The sequence below is a fragment of the Dendrobates tinctorius genome, unplaced genomic scaffold (genome assembly GCF_039654945.1).
Source record: "Dendrobates tinctorius isolate UK_male_01 unplaced genomic scaffold, ASM3965494v1 ptg000115l, whole genome shotgun sequence".
Classification (NCBI taxonomy): Eukaryota; Metazoa; Chordata; class Amphibia; order Anura; family Dendrobatidae; genus Dendrobates; species Dendrobates tinctorius.
In genome coordinates this window covers 15,044,381-15,063,487 of record NW_027361783.1, presented here as the reverse complement: position 1 = coordinate 15,063,487, position 19,107 = coordinate 15,044,381, and the positions used below count along the sequence as shown (strand labels likewise).

The window sequence follows — 19,107 nt, the reverse complement described above, 5'->3', positions numbered from 1 at the left end:
ATAGTGCTAATTCTAGAGCAGAACAGCCTGTTGTGCTGAGGTACAGAATCCACTGAGTGCCATATGTCAAGAGGTATTCTTCCCTAGAAGTTCAAATTGTAGGGAAGAATATCTCTATAGTAGAGATGAGCAGATCAGTCCATGGAGGAACGAGTTCAAGTTGAATGTTCTGAAATCTGCAGTTCCACATGATTTTGAAAATGAGAAAACAAATCCAGAAAATCACCTGGTCTGGTTTGGGAAGATTTATTTTGCAAATTGCAAATTATAGTGGAAAATAAGTATTTGTTCAACAACAAAAGTTCAGCTCAAATTTTTTTTTATATTCTTTGCTGGCAATGACAGAGGTCAAACATTTTCTGTAAGTCTTCACAAGGTTGGCATAAACTATTGGTGGTATGTTGGCTCATTCCTCCATGCAGATCTCCTTTAGAGCAGAGATGTTTTGGGCCTGTTGCTGGGCAACACGGACTTTCAAATCCCTCCAAATGTTTTCTGTGGGGTTGAGATCTGGAGACTGTCTAGGCCACTCCAGGACCTTCATATGCTTCTTGCAAAGCCACTCCTTTGTTGCCCTGGCAGTGTGCTTGGAATTATTATCATGCTGAAAGACCCATCCATGTCTCATCTTCAATCCCCTTCCTGATGGAAGAAGATTTACACTCAAAATCTCACAACACATGTCTCCATTCATTCTTTCATGTACATGGATCAGTCATTCTGGTCCCTTTGTAGAGAAACAGCCCAAAAGCATGATGTTGCCACCCCCATGTTTCACAGTAGGTATGGTGTTCTTTGGCTGCAGCTCAGCATTCTTTCTCCTCCAAACACGACAACTTTTGTTTCTACCAAACAGTTCTACTTTGGTTTCATCAGATCATATGACATTCTCCCAGTACTCTTCTGGATAATCCAAATGCCCTCTAGCAAACTTCACACAGGCCCAGACATGTACTGGCTTAAGCAGGGGGACACGTCTGGCACTGCAGGATCTGAGTCCCTGGCTGCATAGTGTGTTACTGATGGTAGCCAAAGTTACAGTGGTCCCAGTTCTATGCAGGTCATTCACTAGGGCCCCCCGTGTGGTTCTGGGACTTTTGCTCACTGTTCTTGTGATCATTTTGAACCCACGGGGTGAGATCTTGCTTGGAGTCCCAGATCGAGGGAGATTATCAGTGGTGTTGTATGTCCTCTATTTTCTTATTATTGCTCCCACAGTTGATTTCATCACACCAAGCTGCTTGCCTATTGCAGATTCAGACTTCCCAGCCTGGTGCAGGGCTACAATTTTGTTTCCGGTGTCCTTCAACAGCTCTTTGGTCTTCACCATAGTTGAGTTTGGAGTGTGACTGTTTGAGTTTGTGGACAGGGGTCTTTTATACTGATAACAAGTTCAAACAGGTGCCATTACTACAGGTAATGAGTGGAGGACAGGGGAGCGTCCTAAAAAGAAGTTACAGGTCTGTGAGAGCCAAAAATCTATCATGTTTTTAGGTGACCAAATACTTATTTTCCACTATAATTTGCAAAACAAATCTTGCCAAATCAGACAAGGTGTTTTTCTGGATTTGTTTCTCATTTTGTCTCTCATAGTTGTAGTCTACATATGATGTCAATTACAGGGCTCTCTCATCTGTTTAAGTAGAAGAACTAGCACAATTGGTGGCTGACTAAATACCTTTTTCCACACTGTATATGGGTCAGCTATGAAATGCCATCTCATACCTGTACTTTATGGGTATAGAAGCACACATGATAGGGATAAAGACCTAATGCAATTGTGTTGTTCAAAATCAGTGCTGATGTATCAGATTGAAAATAGTAATGATGGTCTTAGTCTGTGACTAGAAATCTGAGATTCAAGTGATATATGATGAACTGTTTTAAAAGTCTCATCCTCACCCCTTCCCAACATGCACCATGCTAGTATGGCAGCGCGATCGCGCAGCATCATGCTTCCATCAGGTCAATGCGATGCGATCACGTTGGCCTGATAGCTTCCATGGAGACACTACAGCACTAAGATGGCCATTGAGTCCTTCCGGGTCAGGCAGGAAAGATGGCTTGTGAACTCCTGCTGAGAGCAGGCACCAGCATGCCTCCTTCCCTGCCTGTCAGATCCTGATCTGACAGTCTGCAGTGCTACTTTTCTCGCACTTAGAGGTTATATTTGTGGAATCCACAAACTAGTCTAGGAAAATCTGCGCTCCAGGAGGCAAATAGCGCTCCATTGGGGGTTCAAGGTGCTCAGTACACATAAAGATAAGGTCCCAAAGGGGTATAGTTTTCAAAATGTTGTCACTTGTGGGGGGTTTCCACTGTTTAGGACATGAGGGGCTCTCCAAATGCAACATGGCATCTGCTAATTATTCCAGTAAATTTTACATGCAAAAGTTAAATGGTGCTCCTTCCCTTCCGAGCTCTGCCGTGCACCCAATCAGTAGTATCCCCCCACATATGGGGTATCAGTGTACTCAGGAGAAATTGCACAACAGATTGCTTTGAGCAATTTCTCCTGTTACCCTTATGATAATGCAAAATATGGAGATAAAAAGATCTGTGAAGCACCTGTTGGTTCAAAGTGCTCAATACAAATCTAGATAAGTTCCATAAAGGGTCTATATTTCAAAATGATGTCACTTGTTGGGGGTTTCCACTTTTTAGGCACATTATGTGCTCTCAAAATGTGACATAGCATCTGCTAATTATTCCAGCATATTTTACATTCAAAAAGTGAAATGGTGCTCCTTCCCTTACGAGCCCTGCCGTATGCCCAAACAGATTTACCAACATATTGGGTATTGGCACGCTCAGGAGAAATTGCACAACAAAATATGCGGTCCATTTTCTCCTGTTACCCTTGAGAAAGTAAAAAAAATTATGTCAAAAGTAAAATTTTTGTGAAAGAAAAGTAAATGTTTAATTTTTTTCTTCCACATCCCAAAAATCCTGTGAAGCACCTGAAGGGCTAATAAACTTCTTGAATGTGGCTTTGGGTACCTTGAGGGGTGCAGTTTTTAGAATGGTGTCATTTTTGGGTATTTTCTGTCATGTGTCAAATGTGAGCTGGTCCCTAATAAAATGGTTTTGTCAATTTTGTTGTAAAAATGAGAAATTGCTGGTCGACTTTTAACCCTTATGAATTCCTAACAAAAAAACTATGGTTCCAAAATTGTGCTGATGTAAAGTAGATATGTGGGAAATGTTATTTATTATCTATTTTGTGTGATATGACTCTCTGATTTAAAGGCATAAAAAGTAAAAGTTTTAAAATTGCGACATTTTCAAAATTTTCACCAAATTTCCATTTTTTATCAAATAAATGCAAGTCATATCAAATAAATTTTATCACTATCATAAAGTACAATATGTCATGAGAAAACATTCTCAAAATCACCGAGATCCGCTGAAGCGTTCTAGAGCTATGACCTTATAAAGTGACAATATGTCATGAGAAAACATTCTCAAAATCACCGAGATCCGCTGAAGTGTTCTAGAGCTATGACCTCATAAAGTGACAATGGTCAGAATTGTAAAAATTTGCCTGGTCAGAAAGGTGAAAACCGGCTTCAGGGTGAAGGGGTTAAATGTGTGACTGGGAATTAGTACATCTACAATATGCAACTGAATCAGCAGCTAAATGGATATTTTTTAGTGATGAGCGAGCACTAAAATGCTCGGGTGCTCGTTGCTCTGGTCGAGCAAGTTGGAATGCTCGGGTGCTTGACCCGAGCAACGAGCCCAATGTAAGTCTATGGGAAACCAGAGCATTTTTGCCGTGAACCCTCGGGGGTCCTTTTAGGGTCTAAAAAGTCTGAAATCGATGGGAACAGTGCTCAAATGACATGGGAATATCATGGGGAAGATCCCTGGAAGGATTTCTGACTCCTATGTCACTGCTGTGAACTGTGTTGTCAGAGTGTTATGCCACTTTTACAGGTGCACACTAAAATATACAAAAACGAAACCAAAATGTATTTTCCTGGGAAATATGCTAAGGAACATCTTTTTCAGGTTAATGATTTGTATGCAATTAAAAATAAATAACCCCCCAAAAAATGTACAGTCATATGTAAAAGTTTGGGCACCCCTATTAATGTTAACCTTTTTTCTTTATAACAATTTTGGTTTTTGCAACAGGTATTTCAGTTTCATATATCTAATAACTGATGGACTCAGTTATATTTCTGGATTCAAATGAGGTTTATTGTACTAACAGAAAATGTGCAATCTGCATTTAAACAAAATTTGACCGGTGCAAAAGTATGGGCACCCTTATCATTTTCTTGATTTGAACACTCCTAACTACTTTTTACTGACTTCCTGAAGCACTAAATTGGTTTTGTAACCTCATTGAGCTTTGAACTTCATAGCCAGGTGTATCAAATCATGAGAAAAGGTATTTAAAGTGGCCACTTGCAAGTAGTTCTCCTATTTGATTCTCCTATGAAGAGTGGCATCATGGGCTCCTCAAAACAACTCTCAAATGATCTGAAAACAAAGATTATTCAACATAGCTTTTCAGGGGAAGGATACAAAAAGTTGTCTCAGAGATTTAACCAGTCAGTTTCCACTGTGAGGAACATAGTAAGGAAATGGAAGAACACAGGTACAGTTCTTGTTAAGCCCAGAAGTGGCAGGCCAAGAAAAATATCAGAAAGGCAGAGAAGAAGAATGGTGAGAACAGTCAAGGACAATCCACAGACCACCTCCAAAGACCTGCAGCATCATCTTGCTGCAGATGGTGTCACTGTGCATCGGTCAACAATACAGCGCACTTTGCACAAGGAGAAGCTGTATGGGAGAGTGATGCGAAAGAAGCCGTTTCTGCAAGCACGCCACAAACAGAGTCGCCTGAGGTATGCAAAAGCACATTTGGACAAGCCAGTTACATTTTGGAAGAAGGTCCTGTGAACTGATGAAACAAAGATTGAGTTGTTTGGTCATACAAAAAGGCGTTATGCATGCGCTGTATTGTTGACCGATGCACAGTGACACCATCTGCAGCAAGATGATGCTGCAGGTCTTTGGAGGTGGTCTGTGGATTGTCCTTGACTGTTCTCACCATTCTTCTTCTCTGCCTTTCTGATATTTTTCTTGGCCTGCCGCTTCTGGGCTTAACAAGAACTGTACCTGTGTTCTTCCATTTCCTTACTATGTTCCTCACAGTGGAAACTGACTGGTTAAATCTCTGAGACAACTTTTTGTATCCTTCCCCTGAAAAGCTATGTTGAATAATCTTTGTTTTCAGATCATTTGAGAGTTGTTTTGAGGAGCCCATGATGCCACTCTTCATAGGAGAATCAAATAGGAGAACTACTTGCAAGTGGCCACTTTAAATACCTTTTCTCATGATTTGATACACCTGGCTATGAAGTTCAAAGCTCAATGAGGTTACAAAACCAATTTAGTGCTTCAGGAAGTCAGTAAAAAGTAGTTAGGAGTGTTCAAATCAAGAAAATGATAAGGGTGCCCATACTTTTGCACCGGTCAAATTTTGTTTAAATGCAGATTGCACATTTTCTGTTAGTACAATAAACCTCATTTGAATCCAGAAATATAACTGAGTCCATCAGTTATTAGATATATGAAACTGAAATACCTGTTGCAAAAACCAAAATTGTTATAAAGAAAAAAGGTTAACATTAATAGGGGTGCCCAAACTTTTACATATGACTGTACCTCTGCCACTTGGGCTATTTTCACACGTAGCGTTTTTGATGTGTTTTTCAACTTTAGCATTGCTTTCAACTAATACAAATGCATTCACTGGGAAATGTCATTTTAACATTTAACAACCTTAGCTGGCCATGTGTTGTGGCACACATTATAAGACACATCCTGTTTCATTAATGAAGGAGGGACTCTGAAAGTCACAAAGCCTATTTTTATTGGGGCATCAGGTGGCATTAATATTCTTAAAGGTCCATCAGCCGGCTATGCTTTGTTGTTCCCATCATTAAACAGTGGGTCTCCTATACTGTTATTGCCTATGCAGTGAGTGGCTGGGCTGCCAAAAATTAGGATGCACCGCAATACCCCTTTGACGAGACGTACAGGAGGGCCTCATGAAAAAATGTTCCCATTATAAGAAAGTGGGTCTCCCATAGTATTTGACTATGCATTGAATGCAAGGGCTACCTTGCCCCAAAGTTACACACACCCCAATGACCCTTTGAACTGATGTAGTGGATGGCCACATGAAACCAAAGTTCCCATTATGCTTATTTTTTTCACTCCCATACAGTTTGCCCATGAAGTGAATGCAAGGCCTGCCTTCCACAAACTTACAGGCACCACAGTAACACTTGAAACAGACATCCTGGATGGCGACATGAAACCAAAGTTCCCATTATTAGAAATTTTATACTGCCATACTGTTTACCTATGCATTGAATGCAAGGCCCACCTTGCCACAAAGTTACACGCACCCCAATAACCCTTTGAACCGACATACTGGATGGCCACATGAAACCAAAGTTCCAATTTTTCATTAGGTGCTCCCATTATAATTGCCCATAAAGTGAATGCAAGACCTGCTCCAAATTTGGATGCACCCCAATAACCATTTGAAGAGACATCCTGGATGGCCACATGAAGCCAAAGTTACCATTATTCATTTGGTTCTCTCATAATGTTTGCCCATGAAGTGAGTGCAAGTGTTGAGGCTGAAGAACTTGAATTGGAGCATTGCAGGGTTGAGGTTGAAGAAACTGCAGTGGAGAATTGCAGTGTTGAGGCTGAAGACACTGCAATGGAGAATTGAAGTGTTAAACCTAAAGAACCAGCAGCACAGCATTGCAGTGTTCAGGCTGAACACCTGGCAGTGGAGCATTGCAGTGTTGAGGCTGAAGACCCGGCATTAGAGCATTGCATAGTTGAGGCTAAAGACCTGGCAATGGAACATTTAAGTGTTGAGGCTGAAGACCTGGCATTGGAGCATTGCATAGTTGAGTCTGAAGACCCAGCAGTGGAGCATTTAAGTGTTGAGGCTAAACACATGACAGGGGAACATTTAAGTGTTGAGGCTGAACACCCAGGAGTGGAGCACTGCATAGTTGAGTCTGAAGACCTGGCAGTGGAGCATTTAAATGTTGAGGCTGAACAACCAGCAGTGGAGCACTTAAGTGTTGAGGCTAACGGCACGGCAATGGAGCATTGCATGGTTGAGGCTGAAGACCCTGCAGTGGAGCATTTAAGTGTTGAGGCTGAAGACCCGACAGTGGAACATTTAAGTGTTGAGGCTGAAGACCCAGCAGTGGAGCATTGCAGTGTTGAGCCTGAAGAACCAGCAGAGGAGAATTTCAGTGTTGAGGCTGAAGAACAGGCAGTGGAGAATTACATTGTTGAAGTTGACCAAACAACAAAATTCACATTATTAGGAAGTGGTTCTCCAATACTGTTTGCCTATGCAATGAATGCAAGGCCTGCCACAAATTTGGACACACCCCAATACCCCTTGCAAGAGATGTGGAGGATGACCTACTAGAAATCTTTTCCCAATTTAAAGGAGGGGTCTCCTGTTGTTGTAATGCCCATACACTAAGTGTATGGGCTGACAAACATTTCTCCCTGGGGGTACACATCAACATACTGAGTAAACTTTTTTTACGGGCATCATAAACACCCTTTAACATAGTAACGGGACTGTTGCATCAGGGACTACGGTCACCATGGTTATCTGATGATGATGGCTGATGAGGATGAGGAGATGGAGGAAGATAACAGCAAATAGCCAAAATCAGAAAGTGTATACCCAGGTGTGGGTGTGAAGAGGTGCATTGTTAATATACCTCCCAAAAGTGACACTGGATTTGAGGTTATGTTTTGCTGTTATCATTCGGTGGTCTAGAGAAGTCTGGCCCAATCCAGCCCTTGATTATTTTTATAAGAGTCAGCCTGTCAGCATTTTCAGTTGACAGGCGGATGCACTTATCAGTTATAATTTCACTAGCAGCACTAAAAACATGCTCTGACAAAACGCTAGCAGGAAGGCAGGCCAGGACCTCCAAGGCATAGAGAGCCAGTTCATGCCACGTGTCCAGCTTGGATACCCAATAATTATAAGGCATAGAAGAATCCCGGAGGACATTGGTACAGTCAGCAAAGTACTCCCACAGCAGCTTCCAAAACTTTGCACTCCTTGTGATAGTACCCCATGCCTCAGGGCCACTGTGATGGGCGGGTCTGAGAAAACTCTGCAAGAACTTTGCCAGTGTTCCCCTGCCTCTGCTGGATTGAAGTTGTGTCTCTCTCGCTTGTACTCCTTGGTTGTCCATCGACCTGTGACCTCTGCCGCCAGCATTTTCAGATGGGATTTTTTTTAATAATTCCGCAACAATGGCCTTCTGGTACTGCACCATATTAGTACACCTGTCTGCCTCTGGAGGAAGAGATTGAAAGTTCTCTTGGTAGCATGGGTCTAGAAGTTTCACCAACCATTAGTAACTGTCACCCAAAAATTGGAGAATGCAAGGGTCATGGGAAAAGTAGCGCAACATAAAGTCAGCCATGCGTGGCAGACTGCTAACCGGCAAGACTTCCATGTCCTCACCAATAGGACAACTGACCATGCTTTCCTCCTCCTCCTCCTCGCTGTCCTCTGACCATCCTCGCTGAACTTACAGTATGACAGATGTGCTTGTAGTAACGTCTATAGCTCCTGTTCTTCCTCCTCCTCATTGTCAACCAATCCACGTTGAGATGACATGAGGCTGTGCTGTGTGTAATCACCCTGTAGGGTTCCATGATCCATCTCATTGTGCTCCACCTGCAATCCATCCTCTTTGTGAGCAGAGAGCATTTCAGAACACAGAGAATCGGCATGGTGATGCTAATTATGGCATCATCGCCTCTCACCATCTTGGTGGAGCCCTCAAATGACAATTTTTAGCCCAAATATAGGTGAGGCATGTAACAGAGATACCACACTTTAAAATATCTGGCCTGTATTTTGTTTTAAAACAGCAAAATTGTGTCTATAGCTAAGCTAAGACACAGCAAAAAAAGTTCAATGGAGCAATAAAAATGCCACAATTTTTAGCCCACAGATAGGTGAGTTGTGTGACAGAGATACCAGACTAGGCTAAGACACAGCAAACAAAATTAAAAGGAGCCCTCAAATGGTGCAATTTGTAGCCCACAGATCGATGAGCCATGTGACAAAGATACACCATTTTCAAATATCTGGCCTGTATTTTTTTTCACAGCAAAATTGTGTCAATCAGTAGGCTAAGACACAGCAAAAAAAGTTCAATGTAGGCCTGAAATGTCACTAACTAGCCAAAGACACAGCGAAAACAGTTCAATACAGGCAGAAATGCCACCATTTTTCCCACTTGTTTTTCTCTCTATTCTGGTACTAGTCGCATGTGATTTGCTAGCTCTTTCATTACAGAATAATCAGCTCTCATTCTATCAGTTAAACCTGTTAAAGTGTAGAATTTTGGAATCAGAATAATAGGCCCTGTTGGCATTTTTCCTGGACCTATTGCTTTTCTGGGATTGTGTATGAGAGCAGGCTGTTTCAGGTCTGTGATCTGCTTGATATATTGATTTTTGTAATAATCGATAAAACTGATTTCACAGCTATCTGACTACTTGAAAGTAGACTCCGGAGTTAAATCCCAGTTGATATCATCAAGACGATATTTAAAATTGTTGTATTTGGTAATAACTATCTGTCCAATCAGTTCAAGCATCATAAAGGCACGTGATCCAATTTTCAAGTGCAAATTGTGTATTACATCCAAGAACAGTTTCACTTCGAAGGACTTTGTGGCTCACATCAATGCACAACATGATACTAATAGTAATAATGATCTTTATTTATATAGTACCAACGTATTCCGCAGCGCTTTACAGTTTAACAACTTCAAACACAGCAGTCGTAATTAGCAACTTTAACAATAATACAATAATTAATGCAAAAATAAAATGACCCTGCTCATGAGAGCTTACAATCTACAATGAGGGGGGAGATACAAAGTACAGGTGTGTATTTACAATGATGGTACAGACATCTTGAGGGAGTGGGCGTAGATAGAGATGGTGAATGGGCTACAAATACACACACTTACACGTAAAATGACTGATTAGGGAGTATGATAGGCTGCTCTGAACAAATGTGTTTAGAGGGAGCGCCTAAAGCTGTGCAAGTTGTAGCTGGTCCTAATTTCTTGGGGTAGAGCATTCCAGAGGATTGGCGCAACGCGGGAGATGTCTTGGAGTTGGGAGTGGGAGGTACATATTACTGCAGAGGTTAGTCGAAAGTCGTTTGCAGACTGCAGCGATCGGCTGGGCCAATAGACAAAAATGAGGGAAGAGATGTAAGGGGGTGCTGCACTGTGGAGAGCTTTGTGGATGAGAACAAGTACTTTGAATTGGATCCTATAATGAATGGGCAGCTAGTATAACGACTGGCGAAGAGCAGACGTGTCCGAATACTGATTAGCGAGATGGACAACCCTGGCTGCTGCATTAAGGATGGATGGGAGAGGGGAAAGTTGACTGAGGGGGGAGGCCAATTAATAGAGTGTTACAGTAATCCAGGCGGGAGTGGATCAGGGTGACAGTGAGGGTTTTTGTTGTCTCCCTGGTGTGAAAAGGGCAGAGTCTAGAGATGTGTAAGTGTAAGCGGCAAAAGTGGGCAAGAGATTGTATATGGGAGGTGAAGGAGAGATTGGTGTCAAACATAATACCTAGACAGTGCTCCTTCTGCTGTGGTGTAATTATGGTGCCACCTACGGAGAGGGAAATGTCAGATTTAGGGAGGTTGGTAGATGGCGGTAGCAGAAGTTCAGTTTTGGAAAGGTTGAGTTTCAGATAGAGAGCGGACATGATGTTGGAGACTGCAGACAGACAGTCACTGGCGTTCTTAAGTACAATGGGGGTAAGGTCAGGGGATGCCATGTATAGTTGTGTGTCTTCAGCATAAAGATGGTACTGAAACCCAAATCTGCTGATAGTCTCTACAATTGGGGCAGTGTACAGAGAGAAGAGAAAGGGGCCAAGAACTGAGCCCTGAGGTACCCCAACAGTGAGAGGAACAGGAGATGAAGTGGAGCCAGCAAACAAAACACTGAAGGAGTAGTCAGAAAGATAAGAAGAAAACCAGAAGAGCAGTGTCTTTAATGCCTAGTGACTGAAGCTTAGAGAGTAGGAGATGGTGGTCAACAGTGTTGAAAGCTGCAGAGAGTGGTCACTGTTACATTTTGCTGTCAGAAGGTCATTGGTCATTTTGATGAGTGCAGTTTTTGTCAAATGTAGGGGGTGGAAGCTAGACTGTGAAGGGTCTTTGAGGTAGTGAATGGAGAGGTAACGAGTAAGGCTACTTTCACATTTCCGGCTTTTGGATCCGGCGGTGTGCGGTGAAAAGCCACAATACTGGATCCTAGAGAAAACGGTGACACCAGATCGTTTTCCTTGCCGGATACGGCAGAGTAGAAATTTAAAGGAACAGCGCTGGAGCAGACAGTGCGATGGGACGAGGGAGGCTGGAGCAGACAGTGCGATGGGACGAGGCAGGCTGGAGTAGACAGTGCGATGGGATGAGGGAGGCTGGAGCAGACAGTGCGATGGGACGAGGGAGGCTGGAGCAGACAGAGTGATGGGGTGAGAGAGAATCTTTGATTGCTGCCGCCGCTTGAAGGGTTAGCATTCTGGCCCGAGGAAAATAGCCGTCCAGCAGAGGAAAAAAACTTTGCATGCAACATTTTTTCACAACGCCGCATTGTCACTTTGCGCCAGATCCGGGACAACCCAGATGCGCAGCGTACTAATGCGGCATAATCCGGCAACAATGTATCCCAATGGGGAAAAAGCCGGATCTGGAACCACATATCGCCGGATCCGGTTTGGGAAATTTTCACCACAGGGTGCCGGATTCTAAAAGCCGGAAATGTGAAAGTAGCCTAAGGCGGGAGTAAACCAGGCACTCCAAGAGTTTAGAGATGAAGGGTAGGTAAGAAAATTTCTAAAACAATCCACAGGGAGGAGATTGGAACAAAACAAAATCCTCAAAACTGCATGCTCGCAAATGCCAGAAGCCTGACAAACAAGATGGAAGTACTAGAAGCATAAATACCTACAGGTAGCTATGACATAGTGGGAATAACTGAGACATGGTTAGATGAAAGCTATGACTGGGCAGTTAGTTTAGAAAGGATAGTAAAAATCGCAGGTGAGGAGGGGTTTGTCTTTATGTAAATTCTTGTCTAAAGTCCACTTTAAGGGAGGATATCAGTGAAGGGAATGAAGATGTCGAGTCCATATAGGGCGAAATACATGGAGGGAAAAATAGTAACAAAATTCTCATTGGGATCTGTTACAAACCCCCAAATATATCAAAAATCATGGAAAGTCTACTACTAAGGCAGATATACGACACTGCAACCCATAATGAGGTCCTTGTTATGGAGGACTTTAACTACCCAGATATTAACTGGGAAACAGAGACCTGCGAAATGCATAAAGGCAATAGGTTTCTGCTAATAACCAAGAAAAATTATCTTTCACAATTGGTGCAGAATCCAATCAGAGGAGCAGCACTTTTAGACCTAATACTATCTAATAGACCTGACAGAATGACAAATCTGCAGGTCGTCGGGTATCTAGGAAATAGCAACCACAATATTGTACAGTTTCACTTGTCTTTCGCTAGGGGGACTTGTCAGGGAGTCACAAAAAACACTGAACTTTAGGAAGGCAAAGTTTAATAAATTTAGAGATGCCCTTAATCTGGTTGACTGGAACAATGTCCTCAGAAATAAGAATACAGATAATAAATGGGAAATGTTTAAGAACATCCTAAATAGGCACTGTAAGCGGTTTATACCTTGTGGGAATAAAAGGACAAGAAATAGGAAAAAACCAGTGTGGCTAAAACAAAGAAGTAAGAGGGGCAATTAACAGTAAAAAGAAATCATTTAAACTACTAAAGTAGGATGGCACCATTGAAGCTCTAAAAAACTATAGGGAGAAAAATACTTTATCTAAAAAACTAATTAAAACTGCCAAAAAGTTAACAGAGAAGCACAATGCTAAGGAGAGTAAAACTAATCCCAAACTGTTCTTCAACTTTATCAATAGTAAAAAAATCAAAAGTGAAATTGTAGGCCCCTTAAAAAATTGTGAGAAAAGAATGGTTGTAGATGATGATGAAAAAGCTAATATATTAAACACCTTCTCCATTGTATTCATGGTGGAAAATGAAATGCTAGGTGAAATACGGAGAGAAAAAGAAAACCCTATATTAAGGGTCACCAATCTATCCCAACAAGAGGTGCAAAATCGGCTAAATAAGATTAAAATAGATAAATCTCCGGGTCCAGATGGCATACACCCACAAGTACTAAGAATAGTCCCTACTTGCTTGTCCCTGCCCACTCAGCTATACTGGCAGATCTATCACTATATAATCACATAGGGAGGTACCCCTAAATGCATCTGAGTATCGTGGAATAGCCAAGGACAAGCTATTTGGACTAGCCCCTTTATCTTCAGCCAAGCTTTAAATTATATTTTTTTAAAGAAAAAATAGCATTTTAAAGCAAAATATGCATGTTTGTAGTGCAGGAGTCGGTTAGTATGGCATGGCAGGCTCCCTTTAAACTGATTTCCAGGTCACTTAACCAGTGTTGTCAGCAGTTTTGCAGGGTGAAAGACAGACAGATGGCTTTTTAAGGCCCAAACACACTAGCTTATTAAGAGAATAATGCTTATGCAGACAAAGCATTAATGGTACTGAGAGCTACCTGGCATTTCTTTGAAAATACAGTTTTGCTCTTGCCCTTTTAACAATCATAACTCAAAGTTTGATAATAGTTATACTGCTTTATGCAAACTGTGTTCTTCTTTGAAAAGGCCAATGTGTTTGCCATTTGACATTTACATTTATTTTTGTGCTTTTTAACGTTGTTCATTGAAATTACACTTAGTATAAGCTATAATACGATCATCTCTGAATTGTTTACTTTGGTATTTATATTTCTTTTAAAAACCATAGTCAGGAACATTTACCACAAATCGAATTAGCATTCAAATGTGCTAAAAAAGCTGAAAAAATAATGCAAAGTTATAAAGCCAATACTTTGTCTTGTTTTTTACTTTGCAATGTTAATATCAGGCTGCATTAGTACAGTACATGAAATTAAACTGTCCATTTCCAATCACTGGTGTTATTTGCAGAATAGAGAGTTATATGCACCTGCGATTCTTGTAAAAATCTACACAACTGTTCCTACTTATACCAAGCCTTGTAAACCGTGGATTATGTAAAGTTTTATATATATTTCCTTTCATATTCCTCTTTAGAACTGGAAGCGGAGGAATGGTGCAAGTCTTTATGTATGGAGTGTTTAGGAACAAGACTTAATGATATAAGCCTTGGTGAACCAGATCTATTAGCTGCTGGGGTACAAAGGGAACAAAATGGTGAGTATCATTCTTTTATATCATGATATAATGTAGGAGAGTAAGACTCCTAAACATTGAAGACCTTAATTTTGCAAAAATATGGATTAATTAAAAGTAAAAAAAAAGTTAAAGTAAATAAGTAAAATATATAGATGAAAAATCTCAACTTTTAGAACAATGAATGAGCTCTTTAACACAACTACTGTATTCTCACTTACTTTTTGCCAGTTGTTGATGCAGAGCCATCTACAGGGTCAGGCATCACACTGACAGAGTTGAAACAGCTTATGTTACCCTCTTACAAACAATGAAGATGTTTGCCATCCAAATCTTATGTTCTTTCCAAAGTTTTTATATATATTTGTCTTTAACCTTGGGTGATCCTGTGGAATTAGAGATTTTTTTGGTTACCATGTTGAGTTTACGTTCTGCAAGTGACTTCTTTATGTTGATTTATATTTGATCTACTTCTATGAAAGAATGCAAATTACTTTGTACAGCTAGAAATACTTGTAATGTATCTAATTTGCACAAAAGTATGCTTTGATGATGGTATTTTCTACAATGTCAGGCCTGGCGCTGCAACTGAAACTTGATAAATCTGTGACATTTTAAGAATTCCCCACAGATAATTACTTTAGGGGAAATAACACTCAAGTCCAAGTCAATTGAGCTCAACAGGATGACACTGATAGAGATGCCACTCATTAGCAACAAGTTTTACAATGTATCCTTCTAAGAGTTAATGCACTGAGTTACTCCAACACTATTAGTTGAAAAGTAGTCCCAAACTTGCAAGGAACTCTCACTGTGCTTCATTGTTACCTGCAAACATTCATTAGTGTACCGTTCTTCAGCACTTCAGCAAACAAGCTACATTCTGTCTCAGCCAAATATTTCAAATTTTGACTCATCAATCCAGAGTACCTACACATTTTTTCTGCAGCAGGAAAATATACAGTCAGTGACATTAAGATCTACCTTTAGTATAAAGAAAAACAAAGAGTGATGATTAGTGTTGAGCATTCCGATACCGCAAGTATCGAGTATCGGCCGATATTAGCTGTATCGGAATTCCGAAACTTAGTTCCGATACTTTTTTCATATCGAATACTGGAATCGGAAGTTCCCATAATGCTAGGAGCCCGCTCGATTTGATTCAGCCAATGGGGATCCTCAGAAGTGTGGGCATATCCTGTTAAGCATGTAGGCATGTTAACTACTTGCATGGCTGTGATTGGCTGCTGAAATGATGTCATGATGCACTATAAAAAGCGCTGCAGCCTCCATTTCTGGTCACTCTGCTGTGAATTCAGTTAGGGACAGGCTGCTGTTGAAGACTGTGAGGGACAGTTAGAAATAGCGATTCCACAAAACATATACTGCTTAACCCAGGCTACATAAACCACCACTGTAGCTTGCTTTTCCCTAGCAATGCTGTTTTCACAGCTGTCTGCAAGGGCTGTGTGAGTGCAGACCCACGCTGTGTAGTGTGTCCTGCAGGCACGTCTGCTTGTAGGCTGGCCAGCGTGTGTCTCTGCCTCATACACATTTTTCTTTTATTGCTGCTTTTTTTTTCTCCTGTATAGTGTGCTTCCATACGTATCCATATACGTTGGTTGCAAACACTAAAGGAGTGGACAGCGGAGCCTTTCAGCAGCCTTTCAGTGCTATAGCCCATTTCTCTGCACTGTTTTTGGCTGTCTGATAGGTCTCTCTGTGTGTGAGTGCAGCTCACGTTGCAGTGTGTTCTACAGCCACCGCTAGCTGTAGTCCGCTCAGCGTGCGTCACTGCCTCATACATAGTCCTTTTTTTGCAGCTAATTTAGCCAGATTTTTGCTCCTATATTAGTGTGCTTCCAACCGCATCCATTGTCATTGGTTGGTTGCAAACACTATATAGGATTAGATAGAGGAGCCTTTTTGCTGGCTTGTGCCCTTCAGGGCCAGCCAGGCTAGTATCACCCTATTTTTTGGAGCCTCATCAATTGCATTGTAGGTTAGCTTCCTGCATTGTAATCGCTCCAAAAAGTTTGTGATACTATAGCTTTCAAACTTTGGTCACATCCTTTCCTTTCCCCCCACCCAAAAAAAAGGAAATAAAGTTCACTAAACACTTCACTTTACAGTTGTCTAGGCCACATTAGATCATATTAAAGTGTAGTACACACACTCTTAGCCAAATTAGTGTTTCTTATACTGGTTAGCAGGTGTTCAGGAATAAGAACACTAAGCCACCCCTTTTTTACTTTTCTGCCTATCTTTATCAGTCTACCAAGATGAAGAAGGCAGGGAGTAAGGCACGTGGTCGTGGCCGTGGAGTTTCAGCAGGGAGAGGACGGGGGGATTCAGCAGGGAGAGGACGTGGGGATTCGGTGTCTGCTGCGGCCACCAGTGACCCGGCATCCCCCACTTTTACCAGGCAACAGTCCTTCATGCGCAGCTTTGTAGGACCTCGCCGTACCCCACTGCTGCGTGACGAACAAATTGAAGCCGTTGTCGGATGGATGGCAGCTAACGCATCCACTTCAATAACTTCCGCATCCTCCCAAGGCCAGAGCACTGAAGAGCAACCATCTGTCTCTTCACCACCTGCCAAATTGCCCAGGCAGTCTGAGAGCCCTGGACAGGAGCCATCTCAATCTTTACTTCTGTTCTCAGAATCTGTTGGCTTGGAAAGAGGTGGCCAGCCAAGCAGCATTCTAGAGCGTGAAGAAGAGAGAGTATGCAGTGATGCGCAACTGCTTTGTCCCTCTGAATCTGAAGAGGCGGGTGGGCCAGTGCCTATGGTCAGCACACCTCAGTATGCATCAGATGATGATGAGACTCAGTTGCCAATTTCTGGTGCGTACGGTGCTGGCGAGACAACCCAGGACCAGCCGGTGCTTGAAGAGGGGAGTGGAGATGATGAGGTCCTTGACCCATCATGGCATCAGCCACAGGAAGGTGGTGGGAGCAGCTCTGAGGAAGAGATTCCCCGAACGGCCAAAAGAGGAGGGAGAGGGCGGGGGCAGACTTGGTTGCCTGTAGCCTCCACTTTGGCACCCGTGAGGAGCAATCCTCTTCCAAAACACAAAACGGGCGCTCCCAGGACTTGCAGTGCGTGGACTTTTTTTGACACAGTTGCAGATGACATTTGCTTTGTCAAATGCAAGCTGTGTCATCAGAAAGTGAAACGAGGGAAAAATGTGACCAACCTCAATACCACAAATATGTGGAAACATGTGCGTACCAAGCACGAGGTGGAGTTACACAGACACACTGAAGATGTAGGCCAACCTTCAGCAGCACCTACCACCTCTTCAGCTCGTGTTGGGGCCTCTTCCTCCAGATCACACACAGCTGGTTCGGCTTCCTCACTGGAACGCCATGGAAGAACCACTGCCACTGTTGTCCAGAGACCCAGTGAAATTCCACCCACTGAACCACGTTCGCAGTCATCAGCAATCGGTAGCACAGGCATGGGAGAAAAAGCGGCCATACTCGGCAAACCATCCCCGAGCACTGGCTCTGAATGCCGGCATTGCCAAACTACTGGCCCTTGAGATGCTGTCATTCAGGCTGGTGGAGACTGACACCTTCCGGAACTTTATGTCATTGGCAGTTCCACAATACAATGTGCCCAGCCACTTTTATTTCAGCAGGCAAGCTGTCCCTGCCCTGCAAAAGCATGTGGAGGGAAAAATTAAAAATGCGCTACTAAATGCCATCAGTAGCAAGGTCCACCTGACCACTGATGCGTGGACCAGTAGCCATGGACAGGGACGATACCTTTCCCTCACTGCCCATTGGGTCAATGTTGTGGAGCCGGGTACAGATCTGGAGAGTGGCTCTGTACGTATTCTGCCAACTCCAAGGATTGCAGGAATGCAGTCTGTACATATTGAGTCCTCCTCCTACTCTAGTTCCTCGGAATCAGCACTGCGTGAGCCTGTTAGGCCAGATATGAGCACAGGTGTGGCCAAACGTCAACAGGCCATCCTTAAATTAATTTCTTTGGGGAATCGGAGCCACACAGCACAGGAGCTCTGGAATGCCATCAAGCAGGAGAGCGATGTGTGGTTTGTGCCAGCGAATCTCCAGCCAGGTTTGGTAGTGAGTGACAATGGCCGAAATCTAGTGGCAGCTCTGGGCCTAGGCAACCTCACTCACATACCATGTCTGGCACACGTGCTCAATTTGGTCGTGCAGAGCTTTCTGAGGGACTATCCGGATCTTGATGCACTGCTGCACAAGGTTCGCCTAGAGTGTGCTCACTTGCGGCGTTCCAGCATGGCAAGATCGCGCATTGCATCTCTGCAACGCCGATTCCGCCTGCCAGAACATCGCATCATATGTGACCTCCCCACCAGGTGGAATTCAACGTTACATATGTTGGAGCGGTTGTGTGAGCAGCAGGCAGCAGTAATGGAGTACCAGCTGCATCAGGCGCAAACAAGTCGCACTGTGCGCCGGACACACTTCACCACCACTGAGTGGGCCACTATGAGGGACATCTGCCAAGTTTTGCGTGCCTTCGATGACTCCACGCGGATGGCCAGTGCAGATGATGCACTAATCAGCATGACTGTCCCCCTCATCTGTCTGCTTCAAAAAACCTCACAAGCACTAAGTGAGGAGGTTTTTGAAGAGGTCGAGGATGAGCAGTCAGAAATGCCATCTGCTTCTGGCAAGTCTGCGCAACGTGCTTCC

At 42.8% G+C, this 19,107-nt stretch overlaps 1 protein-coding gene across 1 annotated transcript in view; it reads left to right on the top strand.

Annotated features, from left to right (window-relative positions):
* DOK6 (docking protein 6) overlaps window positions 1–19,107 on the top strand; it is an 800,529-nt gene that overhangs the window by 479,650 nt on the left and 301,772 nt on the right. The window contains 1 exon segment of the mRNA XM_073590016.1: window positions 14,314–14,433. Within this exon segment, the coding sequence (XP_073446117.1) occupies window positions 14,314–14,433 (120 nt within the window).